The sequence below is a fragment of the Heptranchias perlo genome, chromosome 15, assembly GCF_035084215.1.
Source record: "Heptranchias perlo isolate sHepPer1 chromosome 15, sHepPer1.hap1, whole genome shotgun sequence".
Lineage (NCBI taxonomy): Eukaryota > Metazoa > Chordata > Chondrichthyes > Hexanchiformes > Hexanchidae > Heptranchias > Heptranchias perlo.
In genome coordinates this window covers 9362264-9382598 of record NC_090339.1, presented here as the reverse complement: position 1 = coordinate 9382598, position 20335 = coordinate 9362264, and the positions used below count along the sequence as shown (strand labels likewise).

Sequence of the window (20335 nt, the reverse complement as noted above, 5' to 3'; positions counted from 1 at the left end):
ATTCTATGTCTGTTTTGCTCAGTAACTCGTGATTTGCAAAAAAAATTGCAGGAAAGCACAGCTTCAGAACGTATGGTGTCTGAGAATGTAGTTTTGTTAGCAAGTCTTCAAGTAGAGAGAAAACATGCTTTTTTTGCATTCAAAGAGGAAGTTTATTTCCTGGGTTCTTTATTGCAACATGATTGCTGAACTTCTGTGCGAGGTTGGAGGGTCAAGATGTTTACAAGTCTGCCTGCACTACATTTGAAACTGTATTGCTGAGCACAAATGACAATGGAACGCTGCTTCTACTGGGACTATAGCCAGAGGTTTCCTGTAATTAAGTACAAAGATTGTGATTTTATTACGACAAGATTTCTGTTACGTCAGTGAAGTAAACTATGCCAGGTCACTATTCATTTTATTGCACACTCTCCTACAAAGGTTCCAGTTATAGAACAATTTTTAAAAAGTTTTTAGCCTGGAGGGAGTTGCTAGGAGGAGTGTCCATGGAAGAATCAGCACATGGAAGGGCATGTGACAAACAAGGTCTCTGGGAACTCAGTGCTGCACTGGTTAAGATACTGGCCTTTCACCTCTGGATCTAGGTTCCAATCTACTGGCTGTAGAATCCTATGTGAAATTAGTTTGGGTAGTCTCTCTCAGTCCAATTTCTATTGGGCACACAATGGCCCCTAATTTGAGTCCGCGTTTCATTTATTCACAGGGCGTGGGAGGCTGCAGTCCCTGTTCCACTATTTAAGGGGGCTGCTCCTCAAATTCGGGCTGCACTTCAGTCCCACCCTCCTGATCTTTGGCCGCCCGGTGAGAGGGAGGGGCGGGTAAGTTGGGGACGTCCTCATAGGTCTGCTCCTGGGCATGGCCAAGGTGGCTATCCATAGGTCCAGATTAGACACGGCCTGTGGGGGCGGTCGCTCTGACTGTCTGCCTCTCTCCCGCGGCATTCTCCGCGCCCGGGTGGCCGTGGAGAAGGAGCACGCGGTGTCTGCCGGTACGTTTGAGGCTTTCCGCGACCGGTGGGCACCGCAGGGGCTGGAGTGCAACCTGGATCAATATAATATTATTATTTGACACTTATTTTGGTTTTATTGATTTGCTGCACATAAAACATACCCTAACCCCCCCTTATAAAAGGGGGGCCTAAAACAAACACACAAAAAAAAATTGCCACTAATTGGCAATGACACTCAAAATTCAGGGGGAAAAATGTAATCCTGATGAAGAAGGGATGGTCTTCCAAGACTTTGGTTAAGTCACAGATCTTTGTTCTGCATCTGGCATTGCTATTCCTGACCCTGGAATGCTTGATACTGACATTGAGTGTCTGAAATGGAAAATGGTCTATTTCTCAGCACCGACATCACTCCACTCGATGAGTACCAAGCCGTACGGACCTGAAGACTGCAGGTTGGTACAGAGATCAGCGACCTGAGTAAGGCTGCAATTAGGATACAATAATTGAGCTCAGGGACTCTGTCCTGTGGGGGGGTTAACAGAGATGGCGTCAGGACCGTGCAACTGCACAGGGCCCTGAGCGGGTCCAGTGAAAGGATATCTACGCTCAATGGGACACACTGACGTGCTGTATAGCACCGAGCACCATCAGGAGAGTTCATTAATTATCCTGCTGCTTTGTTGTCATATTACATTAAATAAGTAGCCTGCCCCTGTATTTAAATAAAAACTATTTGCCTCTGGTAAAGGAAAGAGAATCATGGGCACGCGGTCCCAGTGGTAGAAGTTAGCGGGAGTCTGTCTCGGGTGGGAGTCCTGGCCGAACTTTAGGAGCTGATTCCGGGGATAGATTTTCAGGTTCAGGCTGCTGATACTGTACTGCTAGTGAGTGTAGGGATCTGTCCCTCAGGTCCTATCGAATGAAAGGGCAAAGAGGGAATGAGATCAAGTCACTGAGAGAAATCTGGACAAAGAGAGTGAGAAAATGAAAAGGAGTACAATATCCTCGCACCCTGAGGTTGGAGTACAATCCTCTCACACCTTGGGATCAGTCCCCTTTCCCCTTGGGCAAAGGGAGCACGTTAATGAGAGAGTGTGAGAGTGAGTGCAAGAGAATGAGTGAGCTTGTATGAGTGAGTGAGAATGTGACAGAATGAAGAGCAAAAGGAGTGAGTTACTGAGAGGGAGGGGGAGTGAGAGCGCATGAGAGTAATGGAGTGAGTGAATGTGAGTGAGACTGAACGAGACAGCAAGTGTATAAGAGTGAGTGAGTGAATATGAGAGTGAGTGAGTATGAATCAGTTAACGAGTGAGTGTGTCAGTGAGTGAATCTGATTGAACCCAAGCGAGTGTTTCAGTGACTGAACATGGGAGAATGAGTGCGAGTCAGTGAGTGAGCGATGATAAGAGTTGTGTGGATTTGACACCAGATTAAGTAGATAATATTTAGTATCATCATCTAGTAAAACATAGCGGCCCTAAATCGAACCTTTGCACAGGGCTCCCCCAAGGCAAACATTGACCGAGAGTTAAAAGCCTCGCTGCTGATCACAATCCAGTGATCTCTACTGAAAAGTGTGCTTGTGTGGGCATCAAGTGACAACAGGATTGGACTTGGCTGCATTGCTCTCCATGGTTGTGACCTGAACACATGAAAGATAGCCACTTTGATGAGATACCTGAGAGCTGTTGACATGGAACTAATATTACAAACCACGAGGTACTGAATTATCTTTCAGGAAAAGGTTCATCGTTCATATGCATTTGAATGCGAATTTGTTTGACTATTGTTACAGTATCCCTGAGCAGAAATCATTCACTCCCAACAGAAAATGAAAATTAAACCAAATTCAAATATAACCTTGACATCAATGAATGCCACATGTTGAAACATTTGATAAACTTTAATTCTACTCAAGAGGAAACTAATTAACTCATCTGTGACTTTACTCATGATTATATGACAGCTTCACTTGTAGAATATATTCTATTTTTATTTTGACCAAATTCATTTGCTTACATTTCGATTTCTTCACAGATTTATTTTCTTGTGTCTCTACCATCCATGGCCAAAAGAGTAGGCAGGCAACCTGGTTCAGGCCTCAAGCAATTGTCCTGGATCTCAGCTAAACCAGCTGTTGGGAGTTGTGCAGGATTACCACCTAGTGACTCTCCCTCTCATTTCTCCCCTCTTTGCCTATTCAACAACAGTAACTACATTTCAAAGTAGCTCATTGCCCATGAAGCACTAGGAGATATTTCTGAGAGATGCAATAAGGGCTATATAAATGTAAGCCTATTTTACTGCATCGACTACTAAAGAATCAAAGAGCTTGTATTTATATAGCACCTTTCACGACCTCGGGACAGCCCAAAGTGCTTCACAGTCAATGAAGTACTTTTGAAGTGTAGTCACTGTTGTAATGTAGGGAAATACAGCAGCCAATTTGCACACAGCAAGGTCCCACAAACAACAATGAGGTAAATGACCCGATAATTTGTTTTGGTAATGTTGTTTACGGATAAATGTTGGCCAGGACGTTCGAAACCATGTCCTGATAATTGAACGGCATGTTGGACCCACGATGGCCTGCATCACCGCACTGCAACTTTTATGAAGTTTGAGAATAAGGATGTGACAGGTTAAAGAAGATGTTCATAAATGCTGATTAATGTCTGCTGAGGACCTTCACTTCACACTGGGGTCTTGTACACTTAGAAATTCCCTTTTTGTCAACTGCCATTCAGTTGTTGCCTCTCTTCAGCTCACGAATGATAGCTGAGGGAAGAAAATCAACTCCAGCAGACCTTTCACAGAGGCTGAGATGTCCATATAAAATGATTAACGAAGATAGTAAAAGGCACAACAAATAATTTTCTAGGTAAATTTAAGCATGTTACAGTGAAATGTCTTTTTTATGTGTTTATTATATTGAAAATCTTCTGTTCAACAATGTTTACCTGTGTATCATTGACTAGCAGCCCAAATATTTAGAGCTGTTTCTGCTTTTTAAAAAATTGTCGAGATTTTCTTCATTGCTCATAGCTACAGAAATCTTTTTTAGTGACAGAATTTTTTATTAACAGAAAATACTGAGGGTGGTGGTCAGTTGAGTAAGCAGTCTGGAGAGGCATGCAATGGGAACTTGGGCAGATAGCACTTGGGGCAATGTGAACAGCTGGAACTGGACAGTGGCCCGAGGGGAGGGTGGGTGGTCGGGGGGGGGGTTTAGTTGAATGCTGGAGACTGAGGAAGCAGAACATTTTTGTTCGCACATGACCTAGCTGCATAGTTAGCACAGCTGTAATTAATTGGCATGTTTACATTTTCTATCAACAAAGCTCAGATGTTGGGGATCAAAACCTTTGTGTCCACCTGAGAAGCTTCAAAATTCAGTTTATAAAAGAACACTAAAGGGGCAATTTTAATCCTGCCCGCCCGGCGGAAACCAGATGGGTGGGGCGTTAAAATCACTCGCGGGGCTCAGCTGTTGAAATCCTTCTCTCTTCCCAAGGGCGATGATTTTAGTCTGCTCTTCTGAGCAGACGAGGAGGGCACCTGTCGGAAACTGATGGAGTCCTTCTTTAAGTATGGAAATCCGGCTCTGTTTACACCATTGGGGATAGGGAGCCTTTGCGTGTAGTGACACTGGTGGGGATGAGGGTCACTTGAAGGGTCTGGCTGTACTGGCTGGAGAGTCCTAGCACCTGAGAATAGAGGGTTTAGTCTATGGGTTCAAGAGGAGTAGTGTGGGAATCCCAATGTTTAGGAGCAATGGGAGGTTCCAGGCTTAGGGGTACTGGGGAGGGTGGGGGGGCCCGGGTTCGAGTCCATGAACAATTAAGGGGGGCCACAGTCGGTCAATATTAGGGGAGGATTGGATGTGACAGTACTGATGGGGAAAGGGTCCTGGAATAATGTGGCCCAATGCACCTCAGCTCATTACTGGCCACCAGATCCCCCTCCCCCCTTCCATGTTCCTGAGTCATTAGCCCCATTCCCAACCATGAGCTTTAAGGCTGTATTTGGTGACTGTATACCTTGCATTAGCTTCAGGGAAAAGGTGTAGTCTGACCAAGTGCGGAATTTCCAACCACGCATCAGTAGGATTATATCACTGTGAGTGGCAGGCTGTCTCAGGGTATACCCCCTCACGATGTAGAATGATTTTAAAGTTTTTTTTTAGTTTTTCCTGATGTTTCGAGAATGAGCAGTTGAATTAATTTGTCAGGAAAAGTTTCATATGTTTTAACTGTTCTGGCTAGGATGTGAGATTGACAGAGAAAAACAGAGTCTTTCCTTATGCTGTTAAACAATATTGAGTTTTTTTTAAAAAGAACAATGATGTTTGAATATTTTTTGGGGGAAAACAAATGCTTTGACTCCATCACCAGTGTTTTTTATAGTTAGGTAATGCAAACATTTTAATTAATCACAGCTGTGTTAACAATGTGGTAAGTGCCAATAATTTGCGTTTTCCCCCCAACAAATAAATGAATTTTGAAAGCTTCTCATTAAATTCAAAGGTTTTGATTGTCAGTACCTGTGATTTGTTGACAGTAATAAATACTATAATTGATCACAGCTGTCATGGTGACATATCTCAGGCCAATGTGTGAAAACATTATTTGACCAAAAATGTTCTCCACTATTTCTATTCCAGTGCTTACTAAATAGAACCACAGACATTTACAACACACAACAAATTCATTCCGCCCATTGTCTCTGTACAGCAATCCAAAAACTAATCCCACTGCCCTAGCCTCTCCCTGTATGCCCTCTGCTTCAAATATATATATCCACTTCTTTCTTAAAAGAAGCAATTGTTTCTGCCTCAACCACTCATTGTGGAGCATTCCATTCTCCAACAACCCTCTGTGTAAGAACATTTCTTCAGACCTCTCCTTTCACTCTCTACAGACAATTTTAAATTGATAACTCCTTGTCACTGACTCCCCAATCAGAGGAAACAGTCTTTATAAACCCTTCATAATTTTACACCTCTGTTAAATCTCCTCTAGGGCTGCTCTGTTCCAATGGAAATAGTTCCAGTATCTCAAGTCTATTATAACTATAGTTTTGCGACCCTGGCATCATTCTATTGAATCTAAGGTCTACAGTTCCTATGGTTTTGATGTCCTTTCTATAATGAATTGCCCAAAGATGCACACAGTACTCCATTGCCTTGTAAATCCCCCAATGCCCACTGTTCTGATGATGGGCTATCGACCTGAAACGTTAACACTCTTTCTTTCTCCACGGATGCTGCTTGACTTGCAGAATATTTCCAGTATTTTCTGTTTTTACCCCAATGCCCACTGTTGCCCAGCTCCTGACTATTGACATCTCCCAGGTTCCCACTGCTCACCCCCACACTGCTCATTCACCCCCTCAACTGCCAACCATCCCCAATACTAGTGAACCATTAACCTCAGTTACTCGCTACCCATTACGCTCCCCACCAAATACTAACGACTCCCTCTGTCGTTACTCACTTACCTTCAAAATGTTCATTTGCCCTAGCTATCAACCTGAATTCTCACCACTCCATGTCTCCACCTGTAGGCCTCAGTACCCCAACTAATCACTGCCCCCACACTTTGTACCTCTCTCGACTACTCCTTGATGCTTCACTACTACACAAAGTACCCACAATAACCTCATATCCTCACTACTTTGCTTCCCTAACTGTTTCCTAGTCTCCCCAGACTAGTCTCTCCCCTAACAAATGCCCACTTCCCCATCCTGCTTAACACTTTTTTATTAATTCTCGGGATATGGGGTTGAAGGCAAGGCCAGTACTTATTGCGCATCCCTAGTTATACTTGAGAAGGTGGTGGTGAGTCATCTTGAACTGCTGTATGTGGTGAAGGTGCTCCCACAGGGCTGTTAGGTAGTGAGTTCCAGGATTTTGACCCAGCGACAATAAAGGAACAGCGATATATGTCCAAGTCAGGATGGTGTGTGAACTGGAGGGGAACTTGGAGGTGATGGTGTTCCCATGCATCCGCTACTTTTGTTCTTCTAGGTGGCGAAGGTCGCGGGTTTGGGAGGCGCTGCCGAAGAAGCCTTGGCAAATTACTGCAGTGCATCCTATAGATAGGACACACTGCAGCCATGGTGCGGCGGTGTTGGAGGGAGCGGGTGTTTAAGATGGTGGATGGGGTGTCGATCCAGCGGAATGCTTTATCCTGGATGGTGTTGAGTTTCTTGAGTGTTGTTGGAGCTGCACCCATCCAGGCAAGTGAAGAGTATTCCATCACATTCCTTACTTGAAGAGGCTTTGGGGAGTCAGGAGGTGAGCCACTCGCTGCAGAATACCCATCCTCTGACCTGCTATAGTAGCTACAGCATTTGTGTCTGGTCTAGTTGAGTTTCTGGTCATTGGTGACCAGACCCCCTCAGAAAGCCTTACAAACAGCAGCCTGATTACTTTTTTACACGACACCATGTCCTCTAACGTCCTGCGAGCATTCCTTGGGAGATCAACTTACGTGTGTGTGTATTGTTTATTGATTTCAACAATACTGAAAGCTGAAATACATTTTAGGAATCCCAATACATATCTTTGCCTTCCTGCTTCCACATATCCACGGTCAGTCAGTGGTTCTTGATAAGATTTACCCTTGCCAGACACTCCACTTAGAATTCAACTCGGTAAGTAAATGGGAGGCTACAGATAATTAAGGTGGTGATCCCTCAATGGTAATGGCTATAAAGGAACTAAGTAGTGTAAGTGTACAATGATTAACTGCTGGAACAGAATTAGAAGCTCTTGCTTCTGGTCATGCCCCAGATGTCTGTAATCAGCAGTGGTTCCTCCAAAGGAAGTGGAGGCCTCTGCTGTGGTATTTCAAAATAAGCATGGTAACATATTGTAGCTGAATATTGAATGAATCCAAATTCATATCCTACCTTAATAACAATCTGTTATGATCTGGAATGCACTGCCTGAAAGAGTGGTGGAAGCAGATTCAATAGTTACTTTCAAAATGGAATTGGATATATAGTTAAAAAGCAGAAATTTGCAGGGCTACGAGAAAAGAAAAGGGGAGTGAGATTAATTGGATAGCTCTTTTAGAGAGCCGGCAAAGGCACGATGGGCTGATTGGCCTCCTTCTGTGCTGTATGATTCTATGTTTCTATGATAATCAGTGCAGTACTCACGCTCTTTTTGTTTCTATGTTGTGTACAGGGCTCGACGACTGTCTCCAGCAATATATAAAAAACTTTGAGAGGGAAAAGATCAATGGAGAACAGCTTTTACACATTACACATCAGGAGCTTGAGGAGTTAGGTGTCACACGCATTGGCCATCAGGAACTTATCTTGGAAGCAGTTGATCTGCTCTGTGCATTGGTAAGTTCCAGTTCCATCCTTTGCTTGTCCCTGATAATAAATATCACCAGAGAAGATTGCAGTGGGTATTTGGACATGATGCTCAAACGGTTGCTTAAAATACAGTTATCTAGTACTTAATTACTTTTCTAATGGCCATTCATTATGGCATATTATTTCTTGGTTTAAAAGCAAAAATACACAACTGATGAAGGTTAATTTTTCAAGTGTGTGTTGACACCGACCACTATTGCCTATCCAAAAATCACTGACAGTGGACCTACCACTTTCCAGTTTCCTGCCACCAGCACATCCATGGGAAAGTTACCCCCATAGTGTACTGTACTGTAGGATCTGTAAGAATTCTCAAAAGTGGGTAGAATAAGGACTGTGTGCCATTTACCATTTGGTGCTTCACCAATTGGACTGCATAACTAAAAGAAAAAAATAGAAAGACTTCCATTTATATAGAGCCTTTCATGACCTCAGGAGGTCCAAAAACACTTTATGAAGTCACTGTTGTAATATAGGAAACGCAGCAGCCAATTCGTGCATGGCAAGCTCCCACAAACAGCAATGTGATAATGACCAGATAATCTGTTTTTAGTGATGTTAGTTGAGGGATAAATATTGGCCAGGACACTGGGGAGAACTCCCCTGCTCTTAGAATCATAGAATCATAGAAGTTACAACATGGAATCAGGCCCTTCGGCCCAACATGTCCATGTCGCCCAGTTTATACCACTAAGCTAGTCCCAATTGCCTGCACTTGGCCCATATCCCTCTATACCCATCTTACCCATGTAACTGTCCAAATGCTTTTTAAAAGACAAAATTGTACCCGCCTCTACTACTGCCTCTGGCAGCTCGTTCCAGACACTCACCACCCTTTGAGTGAAAAAATTGCCCCTCTGGACCCTTTTGTATCTCTCCCCTCTCACCTTAAATCTATGCCCCCTCGTTATAGACTCCCCTACCTTTGGGAAAAGATTTTGACTATCGACCTTATCTATGCCCCTCATTATTTTATAGACTTCTATAAGATCACCCCTTAACCTCCTACTCTCCAGGGAAAAAAGTCCTAGTCTGTCTAACCTCTCCTTGTAAGTCAAACCATCAAGTCCGGGTAGCATCCTAGTAAATCTTTTCTGCACTCTTTCTAGTTTAATAATATCCTTTCTATAATAGGGTGACCAGAACTGTACACAGTACTCCAAGTGTGGCCTCACCAATGCCCTGTACAACTTCAACAAGACATCCCAACTCCTGCATTCAATGTTCTGACCAATGAAACCAAGCATGCCGAATGCCTTCTTCACCACCCTATCCACCTGTGACTCCACTTTCAAGGAGCTATGAATCTGTACTCCCAGATCTCTTTGTTCTATAACTCTCCCCAACGCCCTACCATTAACGGAGTAGGTCCTGGCCCGATTCGATCTACCAAAATGCATCACCTCACATTTATCTAAATTAAACTCCATCTGCCATTCATCGGCCCACTGGCCCAATTTATCAAGATCCCGTTGCAATCCTAGATAACCTTCTTCACTGTCCACAATGCCAGCAATCTTGGTGTCATCTGCAAACTTACTAACCATGCCTCCTAAATTCTCATCCAAATCATTAATATAAATAACAAATAACAGCGGACCCAGCACCGATCCCTGAGGCACACCGCTGGACACAGGCATCCAGTTTGAAAAACAACCCTCTACAACCACCCTCTGTCTTCTGTCGTCAAGCCAATTTTGTATCCAATTGGCTACCTCACCTTGGATCCCATGAGATTTAACCTTATGTAACAACCTACCATGCGGTACCTTGTCAAATGCTTTGCTGAAGTCCATGTAGACCACGTCTACTGCACAGCCCTCATCTATCTTCTTGGTTACCCCTTCAAAAAACTCAATCAAATTCGTGAGACATGATTTTCCTCTCACAAAACCATGCTGACTGTTCCTAATTAGTCCCTGCCTCTCCAAATGCCTGTAGATTCTTCAAAGAAGTGCCGTGGATTTTTTATGTCCTCCTGAGAGGGTAAACGGGGCCTCGGTTTAACGTCTTATCTGAAAGATGGCACCTTTGACAGTGCAACCGTCCCTCAGTATTGCACTGGGAGTGTCCATCTAGATTATGTGCACAAGTCTCTAGAGTGGGACTTGAACCCACAACCTTCTGACTCAAAGGCGAAAGTGCTACCACTGAGCCAGAGCTGACATCTAACGGAAGAAAGGAATACGAGAGGTACAGCATACGCTATCAGGAACTTCATTAATTACAATTTGTCTCCATTGAAGTCTTATCTTGATCAACATTGTTCCCTCACCAATACCCCACCTTCAACTGGGCATTCATCTGTTTGCTGTTTACGGGATCTAACTGTGCACAAAATTTGTTCATCTACATAACAGTGACTGCACTTCAAAGTAATTGACTATCAAGAGCACTATTATGAAGACATGGTAAGGCATTATATAAATGCACTTTTTTGGTCGAAGCAATTAAAATTTTGTTAATTTGATTCTAAAAGGAAATAATGAATATTTCAGTGAGGATCAGTAATCATCAAGAGAGGAAAGCAAATTTTTAATTTCAGCTTCTTTTAATATTTTGTTTCCTTAAGCCAGAGAAGATGACATCATTTACTCATCAATCTCATAGCTTATGTGCGGTTTGTCATTACAATCAATGTGTCATGTGCATGACTGTAGTTCTATATTAAGTAGATCCTTCAGTCAATAGACATGCGACCCTTGACACGGCAGTGATTGTAGTAGCAACTGCAGCCTTCGTGCTCCTGTTCGTTGAATTACTGCAGTGCAGATCCAATGGAGGTGGGACAAGATGAGATAGCAGCAGAATCCATGTCTTAAACTCCAATATTTATGATAATCTAAAATAATTACAAAATTCAGGTCTGTATTAAATTAGCCAGAGGCAGGCCACACATTTTAACATAAAATAGGCATAATATTTAGCTCTTGGAGGTAATAAGATAATTTTATGCACGTTACTCTCAATTAAACTTTTCTAACAGAATGTGCATTGTTGATTGCCCTGTTATAAATAGAGAACTTTAAAGGTAAATAATATCAAAATAAATGACCTGGCTTCTGTGATTATGTCAAATTATGGTACTCGAGATATAAGAAAGATTGATTAGCACAACAGAGGACTTTTAGTCAAAGTCATCTGAAATTTGAGATGATGGAACATTCTTCTTGCAGACTCCTACATGTCTGTTTTAGGCTGTTGAACACACATCCAGAGAGCTCTGCTCCTGGGTGGTTAATATTTAATTTGAAGAGATGGCGGACAGGAGAGTTACCTCTCTCAAAACACTGAAAAGATTCCAGACCAAGATTAACAAGTTCCCGGTAGGTCTGTGGAGGATCTGGACACTTTACAAATATGCCTTCACATGTAGTCTGGGGCTATAACACATTCAGTATGAAGCCCAAATGGTGTGAAATTAACTGCTAGAGGTGGCCCCACACCTCTCAGCTTCTGTGCACATAAGGAGGTTGATTGGGACATGACTGCTGAATCATGCTGCTTTTTGTATCGTGTGCACCTGAAACCTGCAATGATACTAATGTGATAGTATAATGGCAACCTTGTGTAAATGTAAGTTATGGAGGGCTCCAGTTGTTGTGTGCTGCAAACTTTGATGTAACTTCTTTTCTCCAATGTAGCATTATCTGAATTTATTGTGCTATTTTGGAGCAATGTTGTAGTTACATTTTTCCCCCTGGATTTGTACTGTTTGCACCATGTGAATTCAAATTTGATCTTGTATACTGTCATGGAAACACAGAGGTGAAAGTTGATGGAGGTGTAGATGTTCAAAGCCAGCCTATGGTGATGATTATATGAGGTAGCACAATGATATTGGGATGTTCCTGTGTGGGTGTGTGTGTGCTGCAAAGAAAGATATTGTGAAATTAATAAAACTACCGCTGATATGGTAGTATTCCTACAATATTCCTCTTTCACTATTTTAACTTGGGCATTAACTTGTTTGTTTTAAATGGATTAATGTCTTTGTTAAAACAGTGGACAAAGGAATGTTGTGTAAACATGTTAAGCAGTTACTTGGCTATAATTGTTTATTTTTTTTCTCTGCCATCAACTTTGTTCCCACTGTGAGAAACATGTACTCAAGTTCTGTGAACCAGCGCTGAATATAAATGTAGAAATTTACAAGTAACCGTGTGAGCTAACAGTTTGGTTGTCATGCAGACACAATATTTCATAGGAAAGTATAAAAGCAGAGAGGACTGACTGGACTCAAACGAATACCCCTCCCTTAAATATCCATCCAATCCTTCCTTCAATTTTCCCACACTGACTGCTTCTCTGGACAGTTCATTCAATGCACTCACCACCCTCTGTGTGAAGTAGTTCACTCTAAACTGTCTGTGCACTTTCTTTCTCCTGAGCTTGACCTGTGTTCCCTGGTTCTAGAGTTCGTGCAAATCTTGAACATATCAGGGTTCGATTTATCTATTCCATGAATTTTCTTAGAGAAGAAGGAGATGCAATATAAATTAAATGGTACAGTTTTAAAGTGGGTGCAGAAACAGAGTCCTGTGGGTATATGTGAACAAATCGCTGAAGGTGGCAGGGCACGTTGAGAATGCGGTTAAAAAAGCATACGTCAAAATCGTAAGGACGTCCGGGGGACCCGTACTAATGGGTTTCCCAACCTCAATTTGACCCCCCTTCCCAGCTCGGTTTTAAAATTGAGCCCAATATGTTTTTATTCATGTCTAATATGTTGAAAGGCACTGTTAATATTCCTGTAGTCTGCTAGAAGACAGATTATAGTGTCAGTCATACACCTTCTGCTTCCATGCTACTGTCATTTTTATTTATCCTTTCCTCTGCATCACATTACCTCTTCTATCCTGAATGTGCAGACCATAGAATAGTTTGAGGAAATGGGTGATGCAGTGGGTTAGACATTGGCCTTTCGCCTCTGGGTTCAAATCTAGGCAGACAGATGGGATGAAAGACTCCTTTCCTTTGGCTACTGGCTGTAAGGAGATGTGAAATAAGTTCGGGCTTGCAGCATGAATCTGCCTTACTTGGAATTAATTGGCATTGCCACTCAGGAAATAAATGCCACAGTTGGGGGTGCACTTGAGGTAGAGGCGAGGGGACAGTGTTGGAGCAGAGTAAAAGGAGCTTTACTCTATATCTGGCTGTGCTACAACTGACTAGGAAGCGCTTGATGTTGCCACTTAAGTGCCTGAATTCTCCCTCACCAACATCCTTCATCTGGAGCATAAAAACAAGTACAAATGCTTTTTAACAGGAATATAAGTCACTAACAGGAACATACGTAATCGACTATATAGTTCAATGACTGATGAATGTTTGGCAGTGAGTTGAAAGCAATACATTTAGTGTCACGGCTCTGCTGTCATTCATAAAAGGTTTATGATGTCATCAGAACCATTTGTTTGAATTACTGCTTTTAACTGTCAGTCATCCTCTATCCTACATGTAGCATGCTGCTAGTATTGGGTATCCAGTGCTAAATACAACGGACATTAGAATTTTGTTTAATGCTGAACAGGTCATTGAGATGAATTTTAGGCTTTTTGGAATGATTTCTTAGGTGTATTTCTTTACAATATAATGTATTTGATATTTTGAGAAGCCCTTTCTCGTCTCAGTGTAATTTCCTATTGTTGGTAATTTGGTTGACCCTTTGAAATTTCTCTCCTTCCATGGTCTGAAAGAGCATCACCTCTCTGTACAGGTAATTGCAGCTACAAACATCCACCTTTTCTTTGGCTCAGTGACAGAACTCACACCTCTGAGTCAGAAGGTTATGGGTTCAAGTCCGACTCAAGAGACTTGAGCATAAAACCTAGGTTGACACTCCAGTGCAGTGCTGAGGGAGTGCTGCACTGTCGGAGGTGCCGCCTTTCGGTTGAGGTGTTAAACCGAGGCCCCACCTGCCCTGTCAAGTTGATTTTAAAGATCCCGTGGCACCATTCGAAGAACAGCAGTGGAGTTATCCCCAGTGTCCTGGCCAATATACACCCCTCAACTAACACCTTAAAAAAAACCCAGATTATCAGGTCATTGCTGTTTGTGGGACCTTGCGGTGCGCAAATTGGCTGCCTCTTTTCCTACAGTACAACAGTGACTACACTTCAAAAGTACTTCATTTGCTGTAAAGCATATTGGGACCCCTGAGGTCATGAAAAGTGCTGTGTACAAATGCAAGTCTTTTTCTTTTTTTCACTAGGGTACAGTTCCACAGACAGTGGTTGCCCTCTAGTACCTCACCTAACTGGCCATTATTTATGTATGAGCCTGGATGGTGAATCCCAGCAAGCTGTTTGACTGTAAAAGACATCGCAACCTAGTCCAATTGTGTCTTTGCCCAGTATTCACAAACAAGCACTTCCAGTAATGGTTGCTGGGCAGCGATTCAGAACAGAAACTCTGCCCAATTTTGCCCTTACCTGACTCCATGTTACTTGTATCGCCCTCTTTTACTATCCCAGTTGAGATTAGCAAAGGTTCAAACCTCGGACCTTCCCGTCTGAGAGATGGAGACTTTGCCTTTGAACTACTGGGACAACCTACTAGGTGAAAGAGAAATTGTAATGTAAATATAAAAAACCCAACCTATTGGAATGGATCACGGTAAATAAGATTTGTGATTCACCTTGGAACACAAAGTGGCACTCATTATTGGCTGTACCAAATCATATTTAAAATGTTTTTCTTTCCTATCCTTCTGGCTGCATGGTGGAACTTTGAAAGATGTTAAAATCTTTGTTACACAACGACAATGAAACTGAAACATTTAAATCCTGTGTTTCACCATGGCCAAGTAATATTTTTCCCTGTGCCTTGTCTCCTTGGAAGCTTTCTTTTACAACATCCAGGGACGTAATTGTGGCGGTCACACCTTTTGCAGAAGGAAGAATTTCATGAAAATGGCGTAAATGGAAAAACTGGGACTTCATGCAAAAGTGACTTTCACTGTGGAAGAAACCTTTAGCCTTCTCCTTTGAGGATATAACTTTGACAACCATCAGCTATTCATTTTATGGGAAAGAATAAGTCAGAGGAAAAAACCCCATTAAATGTCGTATTAAAAACAGAAAATGCTGGAAATATTCAGCAGGTCAGGCAGCATCTGTGGAGAAAGAAACAGAGTTAACGTTTCAGGTCGAAGACCTTTTGTCAGAACTGGAAGAAGTAAAGATTTAACAGTTTTTAAGCAAATACAGAGCCGGGGAAAGGTTAGGAGGCGGGGGGGGGGGGGGGCAGTGTGGGGGTGCAAGGCGAAGAGGGTGGTAATGGGACAAGTAAAGAAACAAAAGGTGAGTCTAGAGGAGCTGTAAATGGCAACTGCAGAACCATTACCAGCACCTACTCTCTGGAAAAAATGGGAGCAGTGGTTATGATCTGAAGTTATTGAAATCAGTGTTGAGTCCGGAAGGTTGTAAAGTGCCTAAACGAGAGATGAGGTGCTGTTCCTCAAGCTTATGTTGAGCTTCATTGGAACAGTGCAAGAGGCCGAGGACAGAGAGGTCAGAATAGGAGTGGGAATGGGAATTAAAATGGCAAGCAACCGGCAGGTCAGGGTCATGCTTGCGGACAGAGCAGAGGTGTTCAGCAAAGCGATCACCCAGTCTGCGTTTGGTCTCCCCAATGTAGACGAGACCGCATTGTGTGCAGCGGATACAGTATACTAAATTGAAAGAAGACCTGAAACATTAACTCTGTTCTTTTTCCACAGATGCTGCCTGACCTGCTGAGTATTTCTAGCATTTTCTGTTTTTATTTTAGATTTCCAGCATCTGCAATATTTTGCTTTTAGTTAAATATTGTCCCTTGTTTAGGAGCTGAATAGTTACCTTGGGGGTTGAAAATTACCTGGGGAGCAGACTGTGACCTGATATAGGGGTGATAAGAGAATAGCATCTGACAATGACTCGGAAGTTTCACTGCACACAATCCCAGTTTATTGCTCTTACAGTTCCAATTGATGGACCAAACACTGCACTCCTAGCTGTGTAGTAAGATGCTGCATAAATGTGCAAAAAATGTTGGTTCATCTCTTAATCTTTGGGCTATGATAAGGTAAGCCACTCTGGAAAAGGGTTCCTTCAGTTGGCCCGGATGATCCATATCTTTTCATTCCTTACTCTGTGTGATCAGGCTCTAGCTTCTTTATGTGCTTCCAAGTATAACTTCAGATGCTGATGTTAGCATAAAAAGTCAACCTGATGTCTTCAGAAGACATCACATGGACACATTTTACCAAGTTGGCCTGATGATGGAATTCAAATTGCATAATTTGAAATAATTATTTTCAAAATGTGTGGAACCCTAGATGAAACTACAGAGGAAAAGAGCTCAAAATAGGAAGCAAAGACATTGCTGAAGACTTGTTTCATTTGACCTGTGATTCCTTGTAGTTTGTTTGGCAACTTTGAGGCTTTTTACTTTGCAACACACCTCATTTGTGTCTAAGAGGCAGGGATTGCGTGGTGAAGGGATAGTGGTGGTAATTAGGAGAGGGAAAGGAGCTTTTACCTTCTTTACTACTCTGCATTGCGGGGGGCAAAGTTGGGGGAGTGTGCTCAATCTTATTTCTTCACTTCTGGATACAAAGATGTCTGTGTTTAATCAGAGCAACAAGGTTGTACTTAATATAATTCTCTATGAACAAATTGTGTCCAGAAAGAGGAAATATTTAAAAATACATTGCAATACAAATGGATTACCACAGTTTTATTTGATTCCTTCGTTGCTTAAAAAAAATCTTAGTTTTCGAAATATTATAAGAATGTCAGTGTTGGGAAGTGGAATACTTTGGGCATTGAGGGTCAGCATCACACATTCCATGGTCAGGTTTAGCTCTGCCAGTTGCAAAATAAAACTCTCTGCACTCTGCCCCAAATTTAATTTATACTCAATCGGAATCATTTCTCACCTTAGGCTGGCTTGTTTCCTTTGTGTGGTCTCTGAGTGAAACTTTCAGTTTAGTATCAATTTGTGCTTTTGGTGGACTTGCACCACTACAAAATGGGTTGAGATTTTCCTATAGAATCCTCATAGCCAACCCAGAACTTCACGCCATCAGTCTGGGCTGGATTTGGATCCAAGACCAGGAGGTAAAAGTAGAGTGTGCTAAATTTAGATATATATAATATAATGTAATGAAATGTAACATAATATAATGGGCCAGAAATTGCTGCAATGACGGGTTTGGCGGCGAACAACGTTGATGGGACCTTTATGGATACCGTTGCATTGCACTATATTTGCGCCGGAGATTGCTGGAACATCCGTCTGATAGCGGTGCAGCGATGTCAATGGTGCATCTGGGATCTCGTGAATATCGTGCACAATGGTTTCTTTTCCTGACCAATGATAGAAAAGGATAAAGAAACAGAATAAAAGACAGACAAGGAATTAGGGTGAATTAGAGTCAAATGAAGTATAGAGACAGAGAGGGAAAGAGAGTAGATTAAGAGAGAGTAAACAGAGACAGAAAGGAAAAGTAAGTAAAAAATCAGTAACAACAAGCAGAAGAAGAGGACATTGTAACCCAGTTGTGTTTGGGAATTGCTATATTGGTCCTTGAGAAATTTATGAATGAATGGCAGGGTAGGTGTATGAAATGGACAAACATTCTTGATCCATGAAGTATAGAACCAGTGGCTCCATCCATCATGATCAGGAACAGTGGAACACCCAGCGGGTACACCACTGCAATGTTTTCATAAGTTCATTGGAATTACTAGATGAAAAAAGACCAAGGTCCATCTATTTCGCCTTCTACCATCCTGTGGTTGCCTTTAACAATGATAATGGAGTTGATTGCTAATCATAGCAATCAATTTCTATCACTTAGTCTACAACAAACTCACAAATGACATGAGAAAAACCCCAGTGATGGAAAGCTTTGGGAACCATAGGTCCAAAGTTACCTTTTTCCTCCTAAGCATGCTACACTTACCACATGTCATGTCTCAAATTACACTTATAATGTACCCCAAAAGTTGTTTTCTGAAAAAAATCTATCTAATTTGCATTTGAATATGACCCTCTTCTGAGTGTTGAAACAACATTGCATCCTGAATATTATTACCTAATAGAAATGTGAATGGCAAGACTGGCACTAAAAGTCTGCCCAGACAGATAGAACAAAATAAAAACCTCTAGGAACAATGAAATTTAAGGATTGAGAAAGGAACAGAGAAACAACATAGAAGGAGGGTGAATTAGAGTCAAATCTGGCACAGAAAGGGAAAGAAAGATTGGATTGAGAGAGAGAGAAAAAAGAGACAGAAAGGAAAAGTAAGAAAAAAAATAAAAGATATAAAATTTGACATTTTTAAAATCTCTTAACAACAATTTACTGCATGCAGGAATGTTCCCTCTCCTTTCTGGGCTAGAGAGGTTATTTGGCTTTGCGTTAACAATTATCACATCGTTGTAAAGGTGTTATACTGTTAAGTTCTAGCCCTAACTTCCTGCGACACGTTTAATGTGCAAATCCAGCAAGTTTTTAAAAATAGCGGGGAGGCTAAGGGCGAGATGCCGTTTGTGCGAAATAAATGGTGGAATGATGTAAATCGACCAGCAAGTTCTGGAAATTCGCACCTCATGGCGTATCTCGTAATCCCCTGAATTTGCTGACCGACTTGCGCATTAATAACGGCGTGCGTCATTAACAGCTGTTATTTTCCAGCAAGATCCAGCCCTATATTTCAATATCTATGTATAGGAAACTGCTAGTCACTTTAAATTTAGGTTGCTGAAAGCCCATGAAAAGTTATGGGTAAACTTGTTTCTATTGCTGCTGGCTTTAGCCTAATGAGCTGATAGTTCCATAGATGAGCAAAAGTCTCATACCCCAAACAAAGTGCTAAAAACAGTTTAATAAGATCCCAGGAAGAAGCTGAGCCTTTCAGTTTGAATCTGCTGACCCACCAGGAGGTATGGGCCATGGCCAGAAAGCACTCTGTGTGTTTCAAATCCTGTGGATGATTTGCAAAACCTGATGCAATTGTGAGAGATAAATATTTTAATCCCCTTTGTTGTTGCTTGAACTTCAAAGGTTATGGAAAGTATATCTTGGAAGTGCGATCCCAGTTCACCAGTTCTTCTAAGGCCAGCAAGAGAAAGGCGTGAGGGTCTGTGGAAAATTAGGCTAAGACTCCACGTAAAGTTATTGCTACTTTTGTTAAGAATAGTAATGCAGGGTCACACCTCTATTGTTTTTATATGCAAGTAGGAATAGATAAATTCTGTAAATGACTGTAATCTGCTGTTTCATTTAATTGCTCCCATTCATCTCTTATTAATAAACCTGTTATGTATGAGGGCTTATGATATATCCAGTAAGCCAAAGACCATGCTGTAGGTTTCTGTGAAACCCTTGGCATCACTACATTAGCAGGTATTGACTGTATAAAAAGAACAATGGCTTTCTTAAGGAAGCGATCTTTGGCACTGAGCACGAGGGGCTTACCCGAATAAGACTTGCAGTCATAATGTACTCAAGAATCCCTCCACATTTCGGGATGAATGCTTCAGCCTGCCATTTCATTATTTCTCCAGACCTCCTGACGACCTCATGCCATGCGCCAGAATGGACTTTGTGACTTAGCTTGGTGGTAGTGAAAGTAAAGAAGAACATTATTTAAGAATAAACAGAAACAGGAGCAAAGTAATTGTACAGCATTACTTATTAACCTGAAATACAATCTTCTTTTGAATAATTTATGCAAAATAACATCTATTTTTGACTGTCATCCTTGTATTGATTAAATGAGATCATCTATTCTGGCTGCTTAATATGACTAGGGTTAGGATTAGATATCTAGTATTACAGAACGCAGATTCTCTTGCCAATCATCTGGGCTGCCTTAGGCCCTCAAAATAAAAGGGCAATATTCCAAAACATTGCAACATCCTGGACCCCATCTTTGTTCAGTTTAATTGGCTTCATATTGTTTCTTAAAAACCACAATTTAAAAAAAAATGTAG

The 20335-nt window shown here is 41.8% G+C and overlaps 1 protein-coding gene and 1 long non-coding RNA gene across 10 annotated transcripts in view; one reads left to right on the top strand and one right to left on the bottom strand.

Annotated features, from left to right (window-relative positions):
• The window catches only part of si:ch211-26b3.4 (connector enhancer of kinase suppressor of ras 2), a 648212-nt gene that overhangs the window by 68958 nt on the left and 558919 nt on the right, over positions 1-20335 (top strand). For all 9 annotated transcript variants that reach the window (XM_067996824.1, XM_067996823.1, XM_067996829.1 and 6 more), the window contains one exon: positions 8151-8314. In XM_067996824.1, the coding sequence (XP_067852925.1) occupies positions 8151-8314 (164 nt within the window). The remainder of the gene's footprint in view (positions 1-8150; positions 8315-20335) is intronic.
• LOC137332861 (uncharacterized) lies at positions 10898-19932 on the bottom strand. Its single transcript, XR_010965753.1, has 3 exons — positions 19818-19932; positions 14782-14904; positions 10898-11189 (listed from the first exon to the last, which is right to left on the bottom strand). It is a non-coding gene; the product is annotated as an uncharacterized lncRNA (long non-coding RNA).